Source organism: Guillardia theta (genome assembly GCF_000315625.1).
Source record: "Guillardia theta CCMP2712 unplaced genomic scaffold GUITHscaffold_12, whole genome shotgun sequence".
Classification (NCBI taxonomy): Eukaryota; class Cryptophyceae; order Pyrenomonadales; family Geminigeraceae; genus Guillardia; species Guillardia theta.
In genome coordinates, this window is record NW_005434662.1 from 894,998 (window position 1) to 911,614 (window position 16,617).

Sequence of the window (16,617 nt, forward strand, 5' to 3'; positions counted from 1 at the left end):
AGAGAGAGAGAGAGAGAGAGAGAGAGAGAGAGAGAGAGAGAGAGAGAGAGTGAGAGAGAGAGTGAGAGAGAGAGAGAGAGAGAGAGAGAGACAGACAGACAGACAGACAGACAGAGAGGAGAGCAGAAGCGAGGCGAGCAGAGCAGAGCAGAGCAGAGGGATGGAAGGGTAGCAGAAATGCAGCTTGGGGGTACTTGAGCAGAAAGACTTTAAAAGGGGAAGGGGATGGTGGAATAAGCTGAGGAGATCTCGATCATGACGTCGATCACGTCGAAGAAAGCATCACACAGTCACACGGTGTCGAGCCTCGTTTCTCTCTTGTTGCTGGCGTTCAACTTTGTTCATTCCCAAGCTCGAAAGGACAAGCGGAGAGCATGCATCGGGGTGCTGACAGTCCTCTTGGTGGTCACCTTCATCGGGTTTGTGTACAACGTGATCCTGAGGAGCCCTGTCATCTTCCTCAAGCTCGCTGAGACTCAGGTGGGGGAGACGGACATGGTTATCTTTCCGAGCCTCAACCGACTGGATCCTCTCCTCAACCTGGACAAGCAGATGGAGCAGGTCGACGTGTACCCCTTCTTCAATGCCTCTCAAGTCCGCGACACGCTCTCTGACATCCCGCAAGTCTTCGGCGTGTCTCCTCGTTGGATCGTCCGGGGATCGATCGCTAGCAGCAGGGAGCCGAGCAAGCGCGTGGTGACCTACATTCTCGTGTGCGACTTGGAAGAGGAGGAGAGGATGGGGGTGGGACGCGCATGGCCGTACAGGAGGCTCGGGGCCTTGGAGGCGCATGTGACTGCGTCTGTCCTCAAGTCTCTCAAAGTTCGTCCGAATCGCGGGGATCGCGTGCTGATCGACATGGGTATGCAGAAGCTTCTCAACTCCTTCGGGGTCAACGCAGACGCTCTCAAGCAGCTTCTCTTCCGCTCTGTGCTGGAGGACGGGGTCACAGTCAGGCTCAACGGGACGATGATCCGCCTGTACCTGGAGGAGCAGGGCTTCCTGGTCCCCCCCGGGCTCATCAGTGACACCATCGTGACGCGGCAGCCAGTCTCGTCCCTCGTCAACGTCGACCGACTGATCGAGGCGAGCATCGAGGGCGTCAAGCGAGGAGAGCTGATGAACCTCGACGTGTCTGTAGCCGACGCCATCGAGAACTCCTACGAGAAGTGGCCGCCCATCGGGAATATCGTGCTGCTGGAAGCCAAGTACTTCTTGCAGGCTGTGAAGGCCTCGATGAATCAAGTGCCGCTGGTGCAGATGCTCAACCTCGGAGTGCTGGTGAACCGAACTGGCAACGTAGAGGAGGCCCTCCTGCTCACAGAGACGCCCCTCACGGACGAGTGGCTCAACTTCAACCTCATGGATTACGCTTTCCTCGTGCTGGTCCAGTACCGTGACCGATACATCGCCTACCTCAAGAGCGAGGCCGGTCGACTGTCCGACATGGTCAAGTTCTCAAACGAGGTCGGAGAGAAGCTTGGGTTCACGTCCAACCTCTCCATCACCCTCCCCATCGCCACGGCTCTGCAGCCTCTCATGTTTCTGCGCGTCTTCCTGCAGCAGATTTTCAACGCTGTCGTCGCTGTGCTGGTCGTCCATGGCTGCATCACCGTCTACTCGCTGCTGCTCACCGACGTCAACGCGCGCACCTACGAGTATGGCATGCTCAGGGTGATGGGCTTGACCAAGACCTCCCTCCTCACCCTCCTCCTAGTCCAGGCCCTCTACTATGCCGTGCCCGGCCTTCTCCTCGGCCTGCTCCTCTCTTGGGCTGCTTCTTTCCCCGCCATCGATGCCATCTCCAAGTACGCATTAGTGTCCTTGGACTACAACCTGGAGGCCATGGCGCTGACGTCGGCGATCGCCATCGGGATAGCGATGCCGCTGGCAGGAAACATCTTCCCGATCAAGCGAGCTCTCTCCCGCACCCTCGCCGAGAGCTTGGACGTCTACCACAAGACCCACGCGGAAACCATCGTGCATTTCCAGCGGCTAGCAGACCTGGGCCTCTCTCCCTCCCAGGTGCTTCTCCCTTTCCGCTTCACGCCTGACAATGCTGCAGACGTTCGGAGCCGTGGGGATGGTGGTGACGGGGGTCCTGATCTATTATGTCATCCCGCTCTCCTTCCTCCTGCAGAACTTCAGCCTCCTCCTGTCCTCGCTCAACTTCATCCTCCTCGGAACTGTTGCCGGATTGATCCTCCTCTCCGTGCTTCTCCAGCCCACGGGCGAGTGGCTCGTGGCGCAGTTGATCATGCAGGGGGAGGACAGGAGGTTCTTGGACATCGTGCTCAAGAATCTGACGTCGCATCGGCAGCGGAGCATGAAGACGTCGCTCATCTTCTGCTCGACCCTCGCGTTCATCGTCTTTGCGGGCTCCATGTTCTCGCTGCAAGCTCACTCCATCATCGGCAACATCAAGGTCCTCGGCCCCTCCGCTCCTGGCGCCTGACGAGCGGCAGGTGGCGTTAGGGAGCGACATCAGGATAGAGAGCAGTCAAGGGCCCCTTAAGGAGTCGAACCTCTCCTCCTTCCTCCTCCGCGAGCGCCTCCGCCCTGACAGCTGCGTCCTTGACTTCGCCTGGGCCTCTTGGCCCTTGTGGAACGTGGATCCTCCAGTCTCTCGCGTGATCATGGGAAACATGGTACCCCTCCTCGTCTCTCGCTCCTCGTCTCTCGTTGTTCGTCTGACGCGGTCCGGCAGGTTGGGTTTCCCCAGGGCTTCAACGCTGAGACTGTCGCCATCTCCGACAACTATCTCGACGTGACCTACAGCGAGTTCTTCGTCCCTCTCAGCGCCGACGGCTGCTCTCGCCAAGACTGCAGCAGAGGCCTGGACTTCACCGTCAACCCGAACCGCAATGAGGACCAGCTTGAGGTGTCTCTCCCTCCCTCTTGTGTCCTCGTCCTCCGCTCACTCTCGGGCTCAGGTCAATGTTCTCAGTGGAGCTCAGCACGCGTGCGAGAGGGTCCCTTCCTCTTGCAGGCCGCTGGAGTCGAGCAGGGCGAGGACGAGGCCTCGAGTAGCGGCACTGAGGCTGAGGAGAGGAGAGTGACGAGGCTGCGCAGGTTCGAGGGATCCTGCCGGCGAGCCTGGCGACGTCGATAGGAGCAGAAGTGAAGAGCCTCCTGGTGCTCGTGCTCATCGCACAGAACGAGCGCGAGTACTCCCCCTCGCGCTTCCGCAGGAACATCTTCATCGAACTGGAGCCTAAGGTCCTCGCCAAGAAGTTTCCTGGTGATGCTCCACCTCTGCTGCTTTTTGGCCTTCAAACGCAGAGATCTCCCCCCCTCTCTCTCTCCTTCCCCCCCCTCTCTCCTTCTCTCCCGCTCTCCTTCTAAGCCTACTCCCCCCCCCTCTCTCCTTCTCTCCCGCTCTAAGCCTACTCCCCCTCTTCTCCTCTCCTGCTGTCCTCTGGCTCTCAAGATTCGATCTCAGGTTTCTTCTTCTCCTCCTATGAGGCTGCCACCTCTGTCTCCGACCCTCCGGTACGCCTGAGCCTCTAAACCAGAAACCTCAAGTCCTCTCCCTCCCACTTGTCCTGCCTTGCTCTCTTGCTGTCTTCCTTACTACCACTGCAGCTCTTGGTGAACGAAGACACGTGGCAGAAGCTCTTCGACCTTGCGGTGGAAGCAAGCAACTTGAACGCTACGGTGATTTCCTTGCCTCCTCGTCCTTGTCCGGTTCGCTGTCCTTGTTTTCATTTCTCTTCCCCACTTGAGTTCATCTCTGCTCCTCTTCTTCGCGTGGCTGCGCGTCGCTTCCTCTTCCTTCCTCGTCCTCATGCTCTTGTAGAGACTTGGGCTTCCGAAGAGACCGCCCAAGCGAACTCTCCACATCCGCCTCAAGGAGACGGCAGACGAGCAGGAGCGAGTGGATCTGATCAACAGCCGTGAGGAGGGAGAGGCAGAGGGAAGAGAAGTGACACCCCTGCGACTAGTTCGCCCCTACCTGGAGGAAAGCACGAGCATCAGCGACACCCTACAGCTTGTGGAAGTCACGTCGGGGACGGTGAGTGAGTGAGTGAGTGAGTGAGTGAGTGAGTGAGTGAGTGAGTGAGTGAGTGAGTGAGTGAGTGAGTGAGGGAGGGAGTGAGTGAGTGAGTGAGTGAGTGAGTGAGTGAGTGAGTGAGTGAGTGAGTGAGTGAGTGAGTGAGTGAGTGAGTGAGTGAGTGAGTGAGTGAGTGAGTGAGGGAGGGAGGGAGGGAGGGAGTGAGTGAGTGAGTGAGTGAGGGAGTGAGTGAGTGAGTGAGTGAGTGAGTGAGTGAGTGAGTGAGTGAGTGAGTGAGTGAGTGAGTGAGGAGTGAGTGAGTGAGGGAGGGAGGGAGGGAGGGAGGTTGTTTTGGTTTTGAGTGCAGGGCAGGTCAACATGATGATGCTATTCTTCTACTTGATCGCTTTCATCGCTTCCGTCCTCTGCTTCTTCATGCTCTTCATCACCTTTGAGGTTCAGCCACGATCGGGAGGAGGAGGACCCGAAAGTGACAGGAGAACAGGCGAATGTGCGAGAGAACCTGTGGGAGTTCGGAGTCCTCAGAGCTCTTGGCATCAGTGCTAACGAGGTCCCCTTGTTTGCTTCCTCCTCGTCCCCTCTGCTTCCTCGACCCCCCTTCGCGCGCTTTCTCCCTCTAACTAAGACTTGCTCTCCTCCTCCATGCTCTCACTGCCTCCTCACCTTCTCTTCCTCTTCCTCACATTTCTCGTCAGCTTGCTCGCATCTTCGTCTACGAATCCTTGAGTATGATCATCTCAGCCATCGCCATGGGCTCCACCATCGGCCTCGTTGTCTCCTCGACCCTCACCTTGCAGCAGGTGACCCTCTGCTCTCGTCATAATCTGCTTGTCGCTGATAGTCGTCGACAGAATCTCTTCACGGAGATGCCTTTCCTCTTGATCTTCCCCTACTGGCTCTTCATCTCCGTCATCGGTACTCGACCTGCTCTCCTCCTCTCGCTCACTCGCCGCCAGTCCTCTCCCTCCTCGTCGCGGCTTTCGGGGCTCTACTGCCGGTAAGAGCAGGAGGAGGCGAGAGGGATGACGAGGGAGAAGAGGAGCAGGAGGGGAGGGGAGGTCAGAGAGTAGGGATGAGGGACGGGAGGATGAGGGACGGGAGGATGAGGGACGGGAGGATGAGGAACGGAAGGAGCTAATGAGGAAGCAGGTCAGGAAGATGCTTCGATGCTCGATCTCGGAGGTTCTCAAGAAGACATGAGGAAGCGGAAGGCAGGTGCTGGACGGGAGCTGGACGGGAGCTGGACTAAGATCTACATTAGATACCACAGACATGTCATCATCATCATCATCATCACAAGCCTCATCCTCCCCGACTCCTTCCCCTCCAGTCGCCAAGTCCCTGACATCACAGTCGACACGTTCATATTCTGCCTGCCTGTCAGTAGCAGTCCCTCTCTGTCCCTCTCTCCCTCTTGCCTGATGCAGGAATGTCGCGCTCGCTGGCTCGGAAGTAAAGATGGGATCTGCCGGCCTCCTAGCGCCGGACTGAAGCTCCACGATCTGCGAGAGGGTAAGAAGAGAAGAGAAGAGAAGAGAAGAGAAGAGTAGAGGAGAGGGGAGGAGAGGGGAGGGGAGGGGAGGGGAGGGAAGAGAAGAGAGGAAGCAGTTGTGGTAGTGATGGTGGAGGAGGAGGAGGAGAGAAAGTAGTTCTTACGATGGCAACGAACTCTCCTTCCTCGATCTTTTTGTTCTGGTTCGTGTCCGCCTCGTCGAACATCGACTGCTGCTGCGTGTCTGTCGTCTGCATGATCGAGTCGTTAGAGTTCCTTCTCCACCCCTCTATCCTCCTGCTCCTCCTGCTGTTCCTTCTCCACCCCTCCATCCTCCTGCTCCTCCTGCTGTTCCTTCTCCACCCCTCCATCCTCCTGCTCCGTTCCTCCTCCCATCTCCTTCTCATCCTCCTCTCGTTTCCTGCTCCTCTTCGATTACCGTAGGGAACAGGATCTTGAGGTCTCGCAGAAGCACGTAATTCACTCCGAACACGTCGAACTGCTTCCACCCGGCAGCATTTCCATTCGCTACCAACTGCCGCAAGTCAGAAGGTTGGGAGGAGGCGGGGCGGTGAGGAGGGGAGGAAGAGGCGGGGCGGGGCGGTGAGGAGGACGTTGAGCGGCACCTGCAGCATCTTCTGCTTGATCGGGCTCTGCATCCACTCGTAGTACTTGGGTCGGAGCAAGCCAGCCACCACGAGCGAGTAGGCCTGCAACAAGATCAGCTGAGCTACAGCTTGGGGGAGGGGGGGGGGGGGAGCTGACCTGCTTGAGCTGCCCCTGGTACTGGTGGAGGGAGTAGGCGACGACGACGATGGTGATGGAGGACTCCGGATGCTGCTTGAGCTCGATCTTCTCCACGGTGGAGGTGAAGTCCTTGACCCCCTGCCTGAGCGCGTCGTTGCCGTAGTTGAGCTCGAAAACGAGGGTGGGCGAAAAGGTCCCGGTCGACGTGTTGAACTCCATCACCTGCGCCGTCCGCTGCACCACCAGGTCAAGATCGTTCACGAGAGGAGCCGAGGAGCCGAGGGTGCTTGGAGGGTCCGTGTAGGCCAGCGTGATGCGGAGAGGCTGCTCGCCGTTCATGGCGAGCAGTCTGAAGGTGTAGGTGTGCATGTAGCCCTGCTGATCAATCTCGTTCTCCTTCAGCCAGTAGCTCCATGCTGAGTCCCCGAACCACAGCGAGTCCACCAGCCTCGGCCTGCTGGCCAGTCACCCTCCCGTCTCCTCCTCCTCCTCCTCCTCCTCCTCCTCCTCCGCTTCTCCTCTCCTCACCTTCCGTACCCCTCGTACGCGTTCGGGGATGACGAGAGCGACACGCGAACCTTCTGAGGAGGAGGCTGCACCCACACGGGGCAGGTCTCGGGGTCAGCGCAGGCTGGTGGCTCCTGGTACTTGTCGACGATCACGCCGCCTCCGATGGAAGAAGCTCCGTTGACCACCATCGCCTTGAGAAGCGACGCCGATGGTCTCGTCCAGGACGCGCTGGGGCTGCGGAAGCCGGAGGGGTAGTACCCATCTGCAAGGTACTGCCGGAAGAGAAGGACGGCGCCTTGAGGGGAGAGGTCAGAGGAAGAGGAAGGGAGGGAGGCTAGAGGAAGAGGAAGGGAGAGAGCGGCTGACCTGCGATGAAGCCGGCTGAGATCGAAGTGCCGCTCGCAGAGATGACGGCAGCCATCTCGTCGTAATTGTCTGCTGCCGTCACTGAGCACCCGTAGGCGGCTGTCGAGATGCTCGACCGTCTTTTGCACTGGACGCCATTCGGCGTGTCTGTGTTGCTCTGCGTGTTCCCGTCGGAGTTGGCGGTGATCACCAGGTCTCCTGGCCCCACTACGTCTGGTTTGAACCTCCCGGCCCCGGGCCCTTCCGTCTTCCCCAGCCCTCCCCTCCCTGACCACTCCGGCACCTCGTTGGACTCGAAGGGCGTGCAGGTCGCCGCCGTGTCAGCGAACTTGCACTGCGAGCAGAAGTCGGAAACCTGCGAGAGGATCAGCACAAGCAAGGCAGGAAGCACAAGGAGCTCAAGCTCCTGCTGCGCTACCTGGGAGGCTCGGGTGTAGTTGACGCTACAGCAGGCAGCTTGAGCCTCGCAGCAGGTGGTGAGCGTGCAGGGGTACTCGGCCTTCCTTATCGTGATCTTTCCCGTCACGATCACCTTGTACAGCGCGAGGTTCCTGATGGCGATGCCGTAGCCCGAGTCGGCTTTTTTGAGGTTGGAGGTGTGTCGAACTACCCGAGAGAGCTTGTACCCCGTCTCATTGCATGGCTGGTTCAGGCAGAAGTGCATCAGAAACTCGTCATTGCAGCAGTTGATGGGCCCGTCTGCGTCTGAAGGGCAACCCTCGTACCAGAGCTGATCTCCAGGCTTCGGGTCTCGCTTGCACTGCACAGCAATCAGCTCGCCCTCTTTCCCACTTGTCTTACCTCCGCCAGGTGGCACGTGACGTCATCAAGCTCTGTGCTGCCTCCGTAGCTGACGGAGGAGCATCCGGGCTGAAAGAGATACTGGCTGATCTCCTGGCTGGCTGGTCGAGACAGACAGACTTCTGCCTTGGCAGACTGCTTCTGCTGCGACGTCATGCACGGGTTGGGACGCAGGCCGGTGGTGACGCCGCTCTCAAAGTACTCGAAGAAGTCCAGGCGAGAAAACAGCATCACTTGCACTCTAGTCGTCTCCAGCCCCGCGTTGGGGGTGGCGAAGGGAGCTGGCGTCGCTTCGATCTCGTACTGTATGCTCGACCCTTGCGACGCCCACTGGAAATTGTCCTTGACGTACTGCTGGATGTTGGCGTCGAAGATGCTCATGTTGGGGATATGGAGGGTGAACATCTCGTTGGCGGGGATCTCAACGCTGTTTAGCGTGTACTCCACCTGGACGGTGTCGTTGCAGCACGGGGGGATGGACTGCATGAGGGTCTGGTAGTTGGCAGAGGTCACGTACACGCCCTTGATGAAGTCTGACTTGCTGCACTCTCGCGGGTACGTGCATGGGCAGATGTCAGCGATGGGGTCGCGGTAGGTTGCGGCTACTCGGTACTCCTCGTTGAAGTTGTAGTTCGCCCCCACGCTGATGCAGTTCTTGCACGTAGCAGGCGATGCCACCGTGTCGTACGTCCAGAGAGCTCCTCCGTCCCCCACTGCAGTGACGACGAGGAAGTCCGGATGATCCCACATGAACTTGTCCACGTCCATGGCCTGAGCGTTGTAAACCGCACAGTAGCTGTGGTTCTGCCCTTGCGGCACCTTGCAGCCCCACGAGTCCAGGTGAACGCGCACGCCTGCGTCATAGGCGGGCTGGAGCAAGTTACTGTAGATGTCCAGAGGAACAGTCACGTCGTTGACCTTGATACAAGTCTCAGACGCGAAGTTGCAGTTGGGGTCAGCGTTCTGCATGAGGTCGCTGAAGTATATCTTAGCCGCAGGAGCGATGCCGTTGAACTCTGACGCCTCTGCGACTTCATTTGCGTGTGACGTTGGAGCGAACGCCATGCCTGCGACGGTGCCCGTGACATGCGTACCATGACTGAGCAAGCATGCGTCATGCCTCACACACCCTCCCTGCCTGTGTCCCTCCTCCTTCTCCCTCTCTCTGTCGCTCACCCGCTCTGTCGTCTCCCTGGTCCCCGCAGGGTTTCTGTGGAGTCTTCATCTGCAGGTATCCTCGTAGGAGCAGGTTGATCCCCTGACCATTGGCGACTCCTCGGTTGACGATGATGACCACGTACCCGCCAACCGACGGAGGAAGTAGGAGTCCTCCAGCTGGAGATGTTGGGTTTCTACTGATCAGGTCGCACTGGTTCAGGCACTTAGTGTAGTCCGGGTTTGCCGTCGAGAAGCTCGGGCCGTCTTTCCTCTTCAACACGAACACTTGTAGTTGACCTTGGGCGTCCAGCGCCCCCGAGCCAGGAGCTGAGTACTCTGAGGGGTAGTTGCTAGTGACGCCGATCACGTTGTACTCGATCGAAGCTCCGATCGCATCGTACAGTCTAGGAGCAAAACGTGACTGAGATTCCACCGCAGGAAAGTTGGTGACTCTGCTGCTTCCCGAGGGCAGCAGTCCTCCGGGAGCTACGAAGTCAACCCTGTCCAAGGAGATGTCTTTGGGGCACATGTCGCAGACAGCGCAGTCTTGGATGTAGTTGTAGCTCACTATCTTTCGTCGAGACATGTCGATACTGTTAAAGGGAGGTTGCTTCCCAGCTTCAGGATTCAGCTTCGAGTTGTCTTGATCCCAGTAGAAGCAGTTGTCCCAGTCGATCCCCGTGTCCGCAATGCCAATCACTTGTCCGCTTCCATTCAAACCTCTTTGATACAAGGAGTTGTCTCGACTTCCTGTTCGTGTACCATCATAGAGCATCTGAATGCCGGCTGAGTTGTGCGGGAAGTACCGCAACTTGGGTTCAACAAAAAGCACCTCAGCCCTTAACTGCAGAGTTTGCAGCACCGCCTCTAAGTTCTCATGGCTTCCAACTCGAACTCTCAGGCGATCTTGTGACGCCTGGACGATGTCGACTGACAGCATAGCCAGGATGAAGCTCTCATCAAGGCTGCCTATGATTTCATCTTCCCCCACAAGGATATCACGAGCTCCCCGACGCATGCGCAGGGAAGACCTCACATCTCTAGATATGAGATGTACAATCAGAGACACTTCAGAGTTGGCTCCTTCAATTGGATCATCAAAGTTGGCTCCTTCGCTTGGATCATCAGGGTAGAAAGAATTTTGTATTCTTACTGTCTCCGCGCTCCCAAGGTACTGGGACAGCATATGAGCTTTGTCTCTTTTTCCGACCCACAAAACTCCTGTCAAACTTACAAGGCGCCTAGCCACAGCTTCGCTCGCAAGTATGATATACGCCATGTTAGGCACGTAATGTACAAGCTTCGATTGCAATACTTCTTCTACTAAAGTCACATTTGCATCTTCACTTAGTTGTATGTACCATTGTTCAATAGAATCTCGTTTCCACAATCTTCTCAGATGACTCAGCAAGATTGATTGGTCGCGCAATGAAGGAGCGTTTCTGGTATTGATGGCTTCCCCATTCACGAAGATCTTTCTGGAATCAGCGAGGTCTTGATGGGTTATGGTGTTTGCTGGCACAACTGTTGACACGAGGCAGCAAAGAACAAGGAGAGGAGCGAGAGAAGACAAGAGCTGACAGGGAGGCATCCTCTCGGCCGGTCCCCTCCTCATCATCTCATCCTCTCCTCCTCTTCTCTCCTCCTCCTCATCTCATGTCGTATCACCCCAAGAGCCATTGTAACTTGACCGTACTTGACTTGCAATCTTTCTCTCTTCTACCCCACCCCACCCTTTGTTCCTCATGTTACGCTATACTACCCCGCCCCTTAGCCTATTATACCCTACCCTTAGATACACTACCCCACCCCCACAAGTTGGCTTTTATCGTCTAGAGCCGGCGGGCCGCTCGCAGCCCCGCCGAGTCGAAGGTCAGTGAATCCAGCAGGCAGGATGGTGTAACGGTAAACGTAACCGTATTATATCCGTTACATATGGTTTCACCAGAAGCTGCAGCCATGCCGGAGAAGGCAGGCAAGGAGGGAGGAGGCGGCGGAGGCGGCGGTAAAGCAGCAGGAGGAGATAAGACATCGCAGAGCTTCAACAAAGCTGTTGGCGGAAAGCTGAAACTGAAGGGAGTCGAATTTAAAGGGTGAGTTTGACATATACTTGTATCCCTAAAACTTTATCCGGTTTGATTTCACTAGAATCGTGTCATTGGTTTTATGAACTCCTCTGTTTTAAGCTTCTGTGGTGAATGTTCTTTTCTTTTATGAAGCTATTTCATGATTGGTTTCAATTTGAGCTAATATCATGTTTTTTTTATGTTCAGCAAGAAGATCAAGAAGAGCAAAGATGGTACTCAGACGCTAAACCTTCAAGCAAAAACGCGCGAGGATGAATTGAATGACCGCGTAAAGAAGAAGAGCGATAGATTTTGCATGCATACATAGTAAGTGATCCGATACACTTTCGAAAGTTGAGGCGAATTTTCCTGCGTGAAAACTCAGTATTGACACGAAGAATGTCTGAATTCCATAGCTGATCAGGAGGAAAACTTCTTGGCATCATGGTTTAGACCAATTAAACATGATATCCTGTGTCATTAGAGCTGAAGAAAACAAGGATTCAACAACATTGTTATTCAACACCCAGCTCAACAGGCATGGTATTGATTGTACAACGTTGGATTCTGGGAGATCACAAATGATACAGAAGACGTTCCTGCTTCTTGCGTTGCCCTGGATCGATTTTACTGGCCCTGAAAGCTCTAGCAGGATGTGGAAGGGGAATGTGTAGAGAGAGAAGAGGGAAGTGGAGACAGAGCCGACGAGAGGTGGAAGGCACGAAAAGATGGTAGCGCATTGGTTGAAAGGTAGCACATTGGAAAAGGGGGGAGGGAGAGGGTTGAAATGAAGCATGGACACATGGAGAGCGTGCTGAAGGGAAGCGAGAGCGGGTGAGACGGGGATGAGTCGGATAACTTTGAGATAGAGATCATCGCATGGAGGCCGGCAGGGGAGGACACGCTTTCGGATATGCGAGGGGGTAGGAGGGCAAGAAGAATGCACAGTCTAGTCTCTTCACTTTATCATGGCGGGCAAGGAGAATTTCTTTACCTGTATTTTTTTAATGAGGTTGACAACCATGCTGCTGTTTGCTCGTTTGATGAGCTTCAGTCCGACGCGTTGAACTTCATCTCGTTGTTCCATTTGACACAGTCTTCAGCTCGTTATTCCATTTGATGCAGTGTTCAGCTCGTTATCTGTATAGATATCTCAAGGAACAAGGAATGCGGTGCAGATCATGACCATTTTTCACTTGGTGGTGCAGACAAGTCCGAGGCCTTCGGCTTCCTGGTGTGCTACATGGCGTTATCTCGCTGACCCGAGCACTTGCGCTGCGATGCCCCAGATGAAAGCGCTTCCAGCTCTCGTGCTGGAGTTGGCTGAGAGCGTGTGCATGACGGTCAGACTATCGGCTCTTGTCATCGCTGGCCACTTGTGGGCTGACCTGACCAGTCTGCTCTTGGGAATGACTGCCGGCGAGTTTACACCTCTTTCACTGCACGCGAAAAGATTTGTTTTCATGTCCGAATTGAATTGCGACCATTGAAGCTCGAAAGAGAGCGATATCGAGAACGGCATGGCTAATTGACTATTTCTTCACGGTCACTTTCTTTACTCAAAGTTAAGTTAAAAATCAGCTCGGACTCCAGCGAGTCGGAGAACCAACCCTCATGCTGCCCTCTCAGTGCGACTCAATCGGTGAACAGCGACTTACCTGCCCACAGGCTCACCGCGGTGGCGCCGGGGAGACAAAAGGACTCAACTTAGGCTACGATACGGCCTGAGTCTGTGGCATCGAGCCCGGCGAACTGGCTTTCAATGCTTTATGGACAAAAATCAAGTTCTGTTTCCTGATTCTCGTTACCGTACTATGTACAAGACAAAATCATATCACTCAAAAGGAATCCCACTCGATGTATCTAGTATCTCACTGTTTGTATGTCATTGCTGCGGTATCCCTCAGGCTTTTTGGCGTTTGCTGAGTCCGTATCGCCTCATGAAGCCATTATACCAACCCCGTCCGGCACTGAAATTCAACATTCCCATCCTTCTTGCCAGATCGCTAGCGAACGCTTGTACCTTTGAACGCCGAAGAGTCTGTCCCTCAATCTTGAGCACAAACTCTCTTACTGCTCGCTCAAAGTCTGGTACTTGCAGGACCGATCGCTTCACAGTAGGCTGGACCCCTGTTGCGGCCATTACCTTGAGTTTCATAATGTTCTCAGGTTTTAAGAGTTTTGAGATTGCAGAACGGCTTTTCCCATATGATTTTGCAAATTGTGTGTGCGTTTTGTGCTTGTTGTCGCTGTTTTCATATTGACGAATGATTTCTAATTTTTCACCCAGAGTAAGTTTTGAAGTTTGCCGATTCGCAGTGTAAGGAGCACAGGTTTTCTTCATCTTCATTGCATTCAAGGGAGCCACCGCCGGGGGGCAACCGGCACTGTCGGAATTGAGATCATTCCCATCGATGTAGGAGATATAGGGATTCTTGCTGTCACAACCATGACATTGAGTTTCGTTGCAGATCTCAAGAGACCACTTGACCTCCGATGTCTGCAACACTGCTTCAGACGAGGTTGTTATCCCTTCCGACTGCAGCGTCTTCTTGAGGTATGCATCGAACTCCTCAAGAGTGTGAAACTCGCTTGAGTCATTGTCACTCGAATCAGACAGGTCCATGTTGGCCCATTGTTCACTACCTATAGGCTTTAAGAGCCAAGAGTTCGAGTCCTCGGCACTGGATGATCGAGAGAGGCTGAATAGAGGGGCATTCATAATAGTGACCAGGAAGAATGGGATGAAGGATGAACTGATATTCGCACTGAGGACGAGAGCTTGTGATGGAGGAGGAGCACGAGAGCTTGTGATGGCGGGGGCAGGCGAAGGTCAGACCAACAAAGAAGAGACGGGGAGGGGGGGAGCTCGGGTCGACGAGGCGTAAAGGATGGTGCAAATGATCATCCCAAAGGGTGGGTAGTCAAGGGATGAAGTGGGGGTGGGGGGTATGGTTAGCTATGGTAGAAGAGGTCAGATATACAACTTTATATGTCATCGATAACTTTACTACTGTCTTTACCACACGCAAGAAGTCACTTTTTTACAGGCTGACTGAAGTGACGCCAGCTATCCCTCATCTTTCTTTTAGCCCCCCCTACCCCTCAGCCTGACTGAGTGCCGTGACTTGGCTCCTTTACCCCTCACTGGGTAAAAGAGTCCCCTAAAGCTCTCGAGCATTGACCGCTTTTGACTGGCTGACCCACTAGGCCTACTGCCTGAATGAAGAGTGTACTACTATCACAGCTATCACAGCCTGCGTGCGGTAGCCGCGGTCACTCCCCGGGGGGTTGAAAGCGGCGCGGCCGCAACCGGAGGCTCCGGGGAGTCCGGGCGGCGGGTTGTGCCCCGTAGCCTGTCACACGCGGCCGAGTGACCAGGTCGCTAATACGGTCCGGTACTTCAAGTAAATTTATATCCTGGCAACATATCGCCTAGTCAATGACTTTACTCAAAGTTAAGTTAAAAATCACCTAGTCACTTTTAAAACAAAGTAAACTTCCCGGACAGCTCTGCTCGGCCCGTCGGAACTTCCGAACGGTTCCGGCAGTGTGTGGGCCCGGGCCGGGCATACTGACCGTACACTCCCCCGTAGTACTGACTCTGAGTCAGGTTGCGATGAGTCACAATACCTGATGTATACCCCTCCCTCAGCCTCTAATGAATGGGGTAGGGTAATCTCTTCTCCCCTCCAAAGATGTCGACGCAGGAACAGTCAGCGGCAGGACGGACGAGCAGGAGCAGCAGGAGGAGCAGCAGGAGCAGCAGGAGGAGCACGAGGAGGAGAAAGATATGAGGAGGAAACGAATCAGTACCACGATGGGGAGCAGGAGAAGGACGAGGAAAAGAAGGAGAGGTGGAGAGGTGTTACATGAGCATGTGAAGGAGGAGGCAGGGAAGGGAAGAGGAAAGGCAAGAGTAGCGGCGAGAGGAGAGGGCAAGGAGACAAGAGAATGGCATGGAAGAGTCACAAAAAAGGGAGCGGGGAAGAAAGGTTGACGTGATCTGGTCAGGTTTGGCTGCCGAGATGAATTTTCTCTTCGGGAATAAGTCAAATGCAAAGACGACGGAGGAAGGCATTGATCCTGAGCAAGGTGGATGAGAACTGAAATGAAGGAGAGAGACCAAGGGCGGGAGGGGAGGGGAGGCGGGAGGCAGCAAATGTCATAAGCTTGTGACTGATTGGAGTTGTCATATCAGGGACATCGGTGATGGACGAGAAAAGTTTTGACCCGGACGAAGCTTGTTTCGGTCTTACCTCCTGCTCCTGCTCCTGCTCCTGCACATGATCCTACATGCACCTGCTCCTGCTCCTTCACATGATCCTACATGCTCCTGCTCCTGCTCCTCCTTGCTCATAGCTTGACAGATGTGGCCAGTCAAAAAAGCTTCGATCCAGACGAAGTTCCGGGTGAGAAAAGCAGTACACTCCCTTTGTGAACGCTACCTACCTGCCCTGATCCCCCTTGCCCTTGCCCTTGCCCTTGCCCTTGCCCTTGCCCTTGCCCTTGCCCTTGCCCTTGCTCTTGCTCTTGCCCTTGCCCTTGCCCTTGCCCTTCCCTTGCCCTTCTGTACTTCAGCTGTCCTGTGGCTGAACTCAAGTGCGTTAGATGTGACAAGCGAAAAGAGTTTTGACCCTGACAGCATGGAGAGCACGACGATGAGCGAGAAGGAAGAGGAGGAGAGGGAGAGAGAGCTGTACCTGAAAAAATTGGCAGAGTTTCGACCCGGATGCCATCCGCATCGAAAGGAGCGAAGACGAAGATTCAGAGAAGGTAGAGCAGAAAGGAGGGGGTGATTAGATAGAAAGACAACAGGGAGAAGAGTGCGGAGAGTTTGGGAGGGGAGGAGGAGGGGAACTGAAGGGGGGAATGGCGGTGGAGGAGACAGTCTCATATCCTTTACAGTCCTTTGATGCATCGGAAGAAAGTTTCGACCCCGACGAGATGTCAGACGGCGAGAGCGAGGAGGAGGGAGGAGAAGAGAAAGGAAGCGGTGAAGCTGCGCGGAGGGTGAAGCTCGGTGTGAGCTACGAGAAATCCTTTGATCCTGACAGAGAAGCTCCGGTAAGGCTGAGAAAGGAGGAGAAGAGCTGGACGAGGAGGGGGGGAGGTTGTGATGCTCTACAGGAGGATGGCGGGAAGGAGAGCTCGCGCACTATCTCAGCAGATGTGGCGGAGCGTGCCATGTCAAGCTTGACCAGCGCAGCTTCTGCTGAGATCTCGAGGCTGCGAGGAGAAGTAGAAGGAATGAAGAGGAAAGAGCAGGAGGCAGCGGCCGCTCTTTCTCGCTCCGAGCAGCTTCTTCGCGCTGAAAAGGTCTGACTAGCTGCTCGATGGTGGTGGTGGTGGTGGTGGTGGTGATGATGATGATGATGATGACGACGACGACGACGACGACGATGATGATGATGATGCTGCTGCTGCTGCTGATGATGACTGGACTAGGACTAGGATAGGGA

The 16,617-nt window shown here is 55.2% G+C and overlaps 4 protein-coding genes across 4 annotated transcripts; 2 read left to right on the plus strand and 2 right to left on the minus strand.

The window, feature by feature from the left end:
• Window positions 1–255: 255 nt before the first annotated feature.
• GUITHDRAFT_161669 (hypothetical protein) lies at window positions 256–5,292 on the plus strand (the record flags this gene model as incomplete). The annotated part of the gene is made up of 15 exons (XM_005838224.1): window positions 256–2,025; window positions 2,066–2,425; window positions 2,466–2,648; window positions 2,708–2,881; window positions 2,934–3,026; window positions 3,073–3,241; window positions 3,443–3,492; window positions 3,586–3,657; window positions 3,800–4,015; window positions 4,367–4,450; window positions 4,500–4,565; window positions 4,711–4,815; window positions 4,867–4,930; window positions 4,972–5,012; window positions 5,165–5,292. The coding sequence occupies 15 exons, from the start codon at window positions 256–258 to the stop codon at window positions 5,213–5,215; spliced, it is 3,498 nt and encodes a 1,165-aa protein (XP_005838281.1). The 3' UTR covers window positions 5,216–5,292.
• Window positions 5,293–5,910: 618 nt separating this feature from the next.
• On the minus strand, window positions 5,911–10,680 carry GUITHDRAFT_134780 (hypothetical protein; the record flags this gene model as incomplete). The annotated part of the gene is made up of 8 exons (XM_005838225.1): window positions 5,911–6,042; window positions 6,134–6,217; window positions 6,273–6,708; window positions 6,783–7,059; window positions 7,131–7,485; window positions 7,549–7,890; window positions 7,932–8,998; window positions 9,108–10,680. The coding sequence occupies 8 exons, from the start codon at window positions 10,678–10,680 to the stop codon at window positions 5,911–5,913; spliced, it is 4,266 nt and encodes a 1,421-aa protein (XP_005838282.1).
• A 2,378-nt stretch (window positions 10,681–13,058) lies between these two features.
• Window positions 13,059–13,781, minus strand: GUITHDRAFT_134781 (hypothetical protein; the record flags this gene model as incomplete). The annotated part of the gene is made up of 1 exon (XM_005838226.1): window positions 13,059–13,781. One exon carries the CDS (start codon window positions 13,779–13,781, stop codon window positions 13,059–13,061), a length of 723 nt encoding a protein of 240 aa, XP_005838283.1.
• Window positions 13,782–15,183: 1,402 nt separating this feature from the next.
• GUITHDRAFT_103221 (hypothetical protein) lies at window positions 15,184–16,480 on the plus strand (the record flags this gene model as incomplete). The annotated part of the gene is made up of 6 exons (XM_005838227.1): window positions 15,184–15,250; window positions 15,357–15,407; window positions 15,536–15,567; window positions 15,875–15,931; window positions 16,064–16,222; window positions 16,286–16,480. 6 exons carry the CDS (start codon window positions 15,184–15,186, stop codon window positions 16,478–16,480), a joined length of 561 nt encoding a protein of 186 aa, XP_005838284.1.
• Window positions 16,481–16,617: the final 137 nt, after the last annotated feature.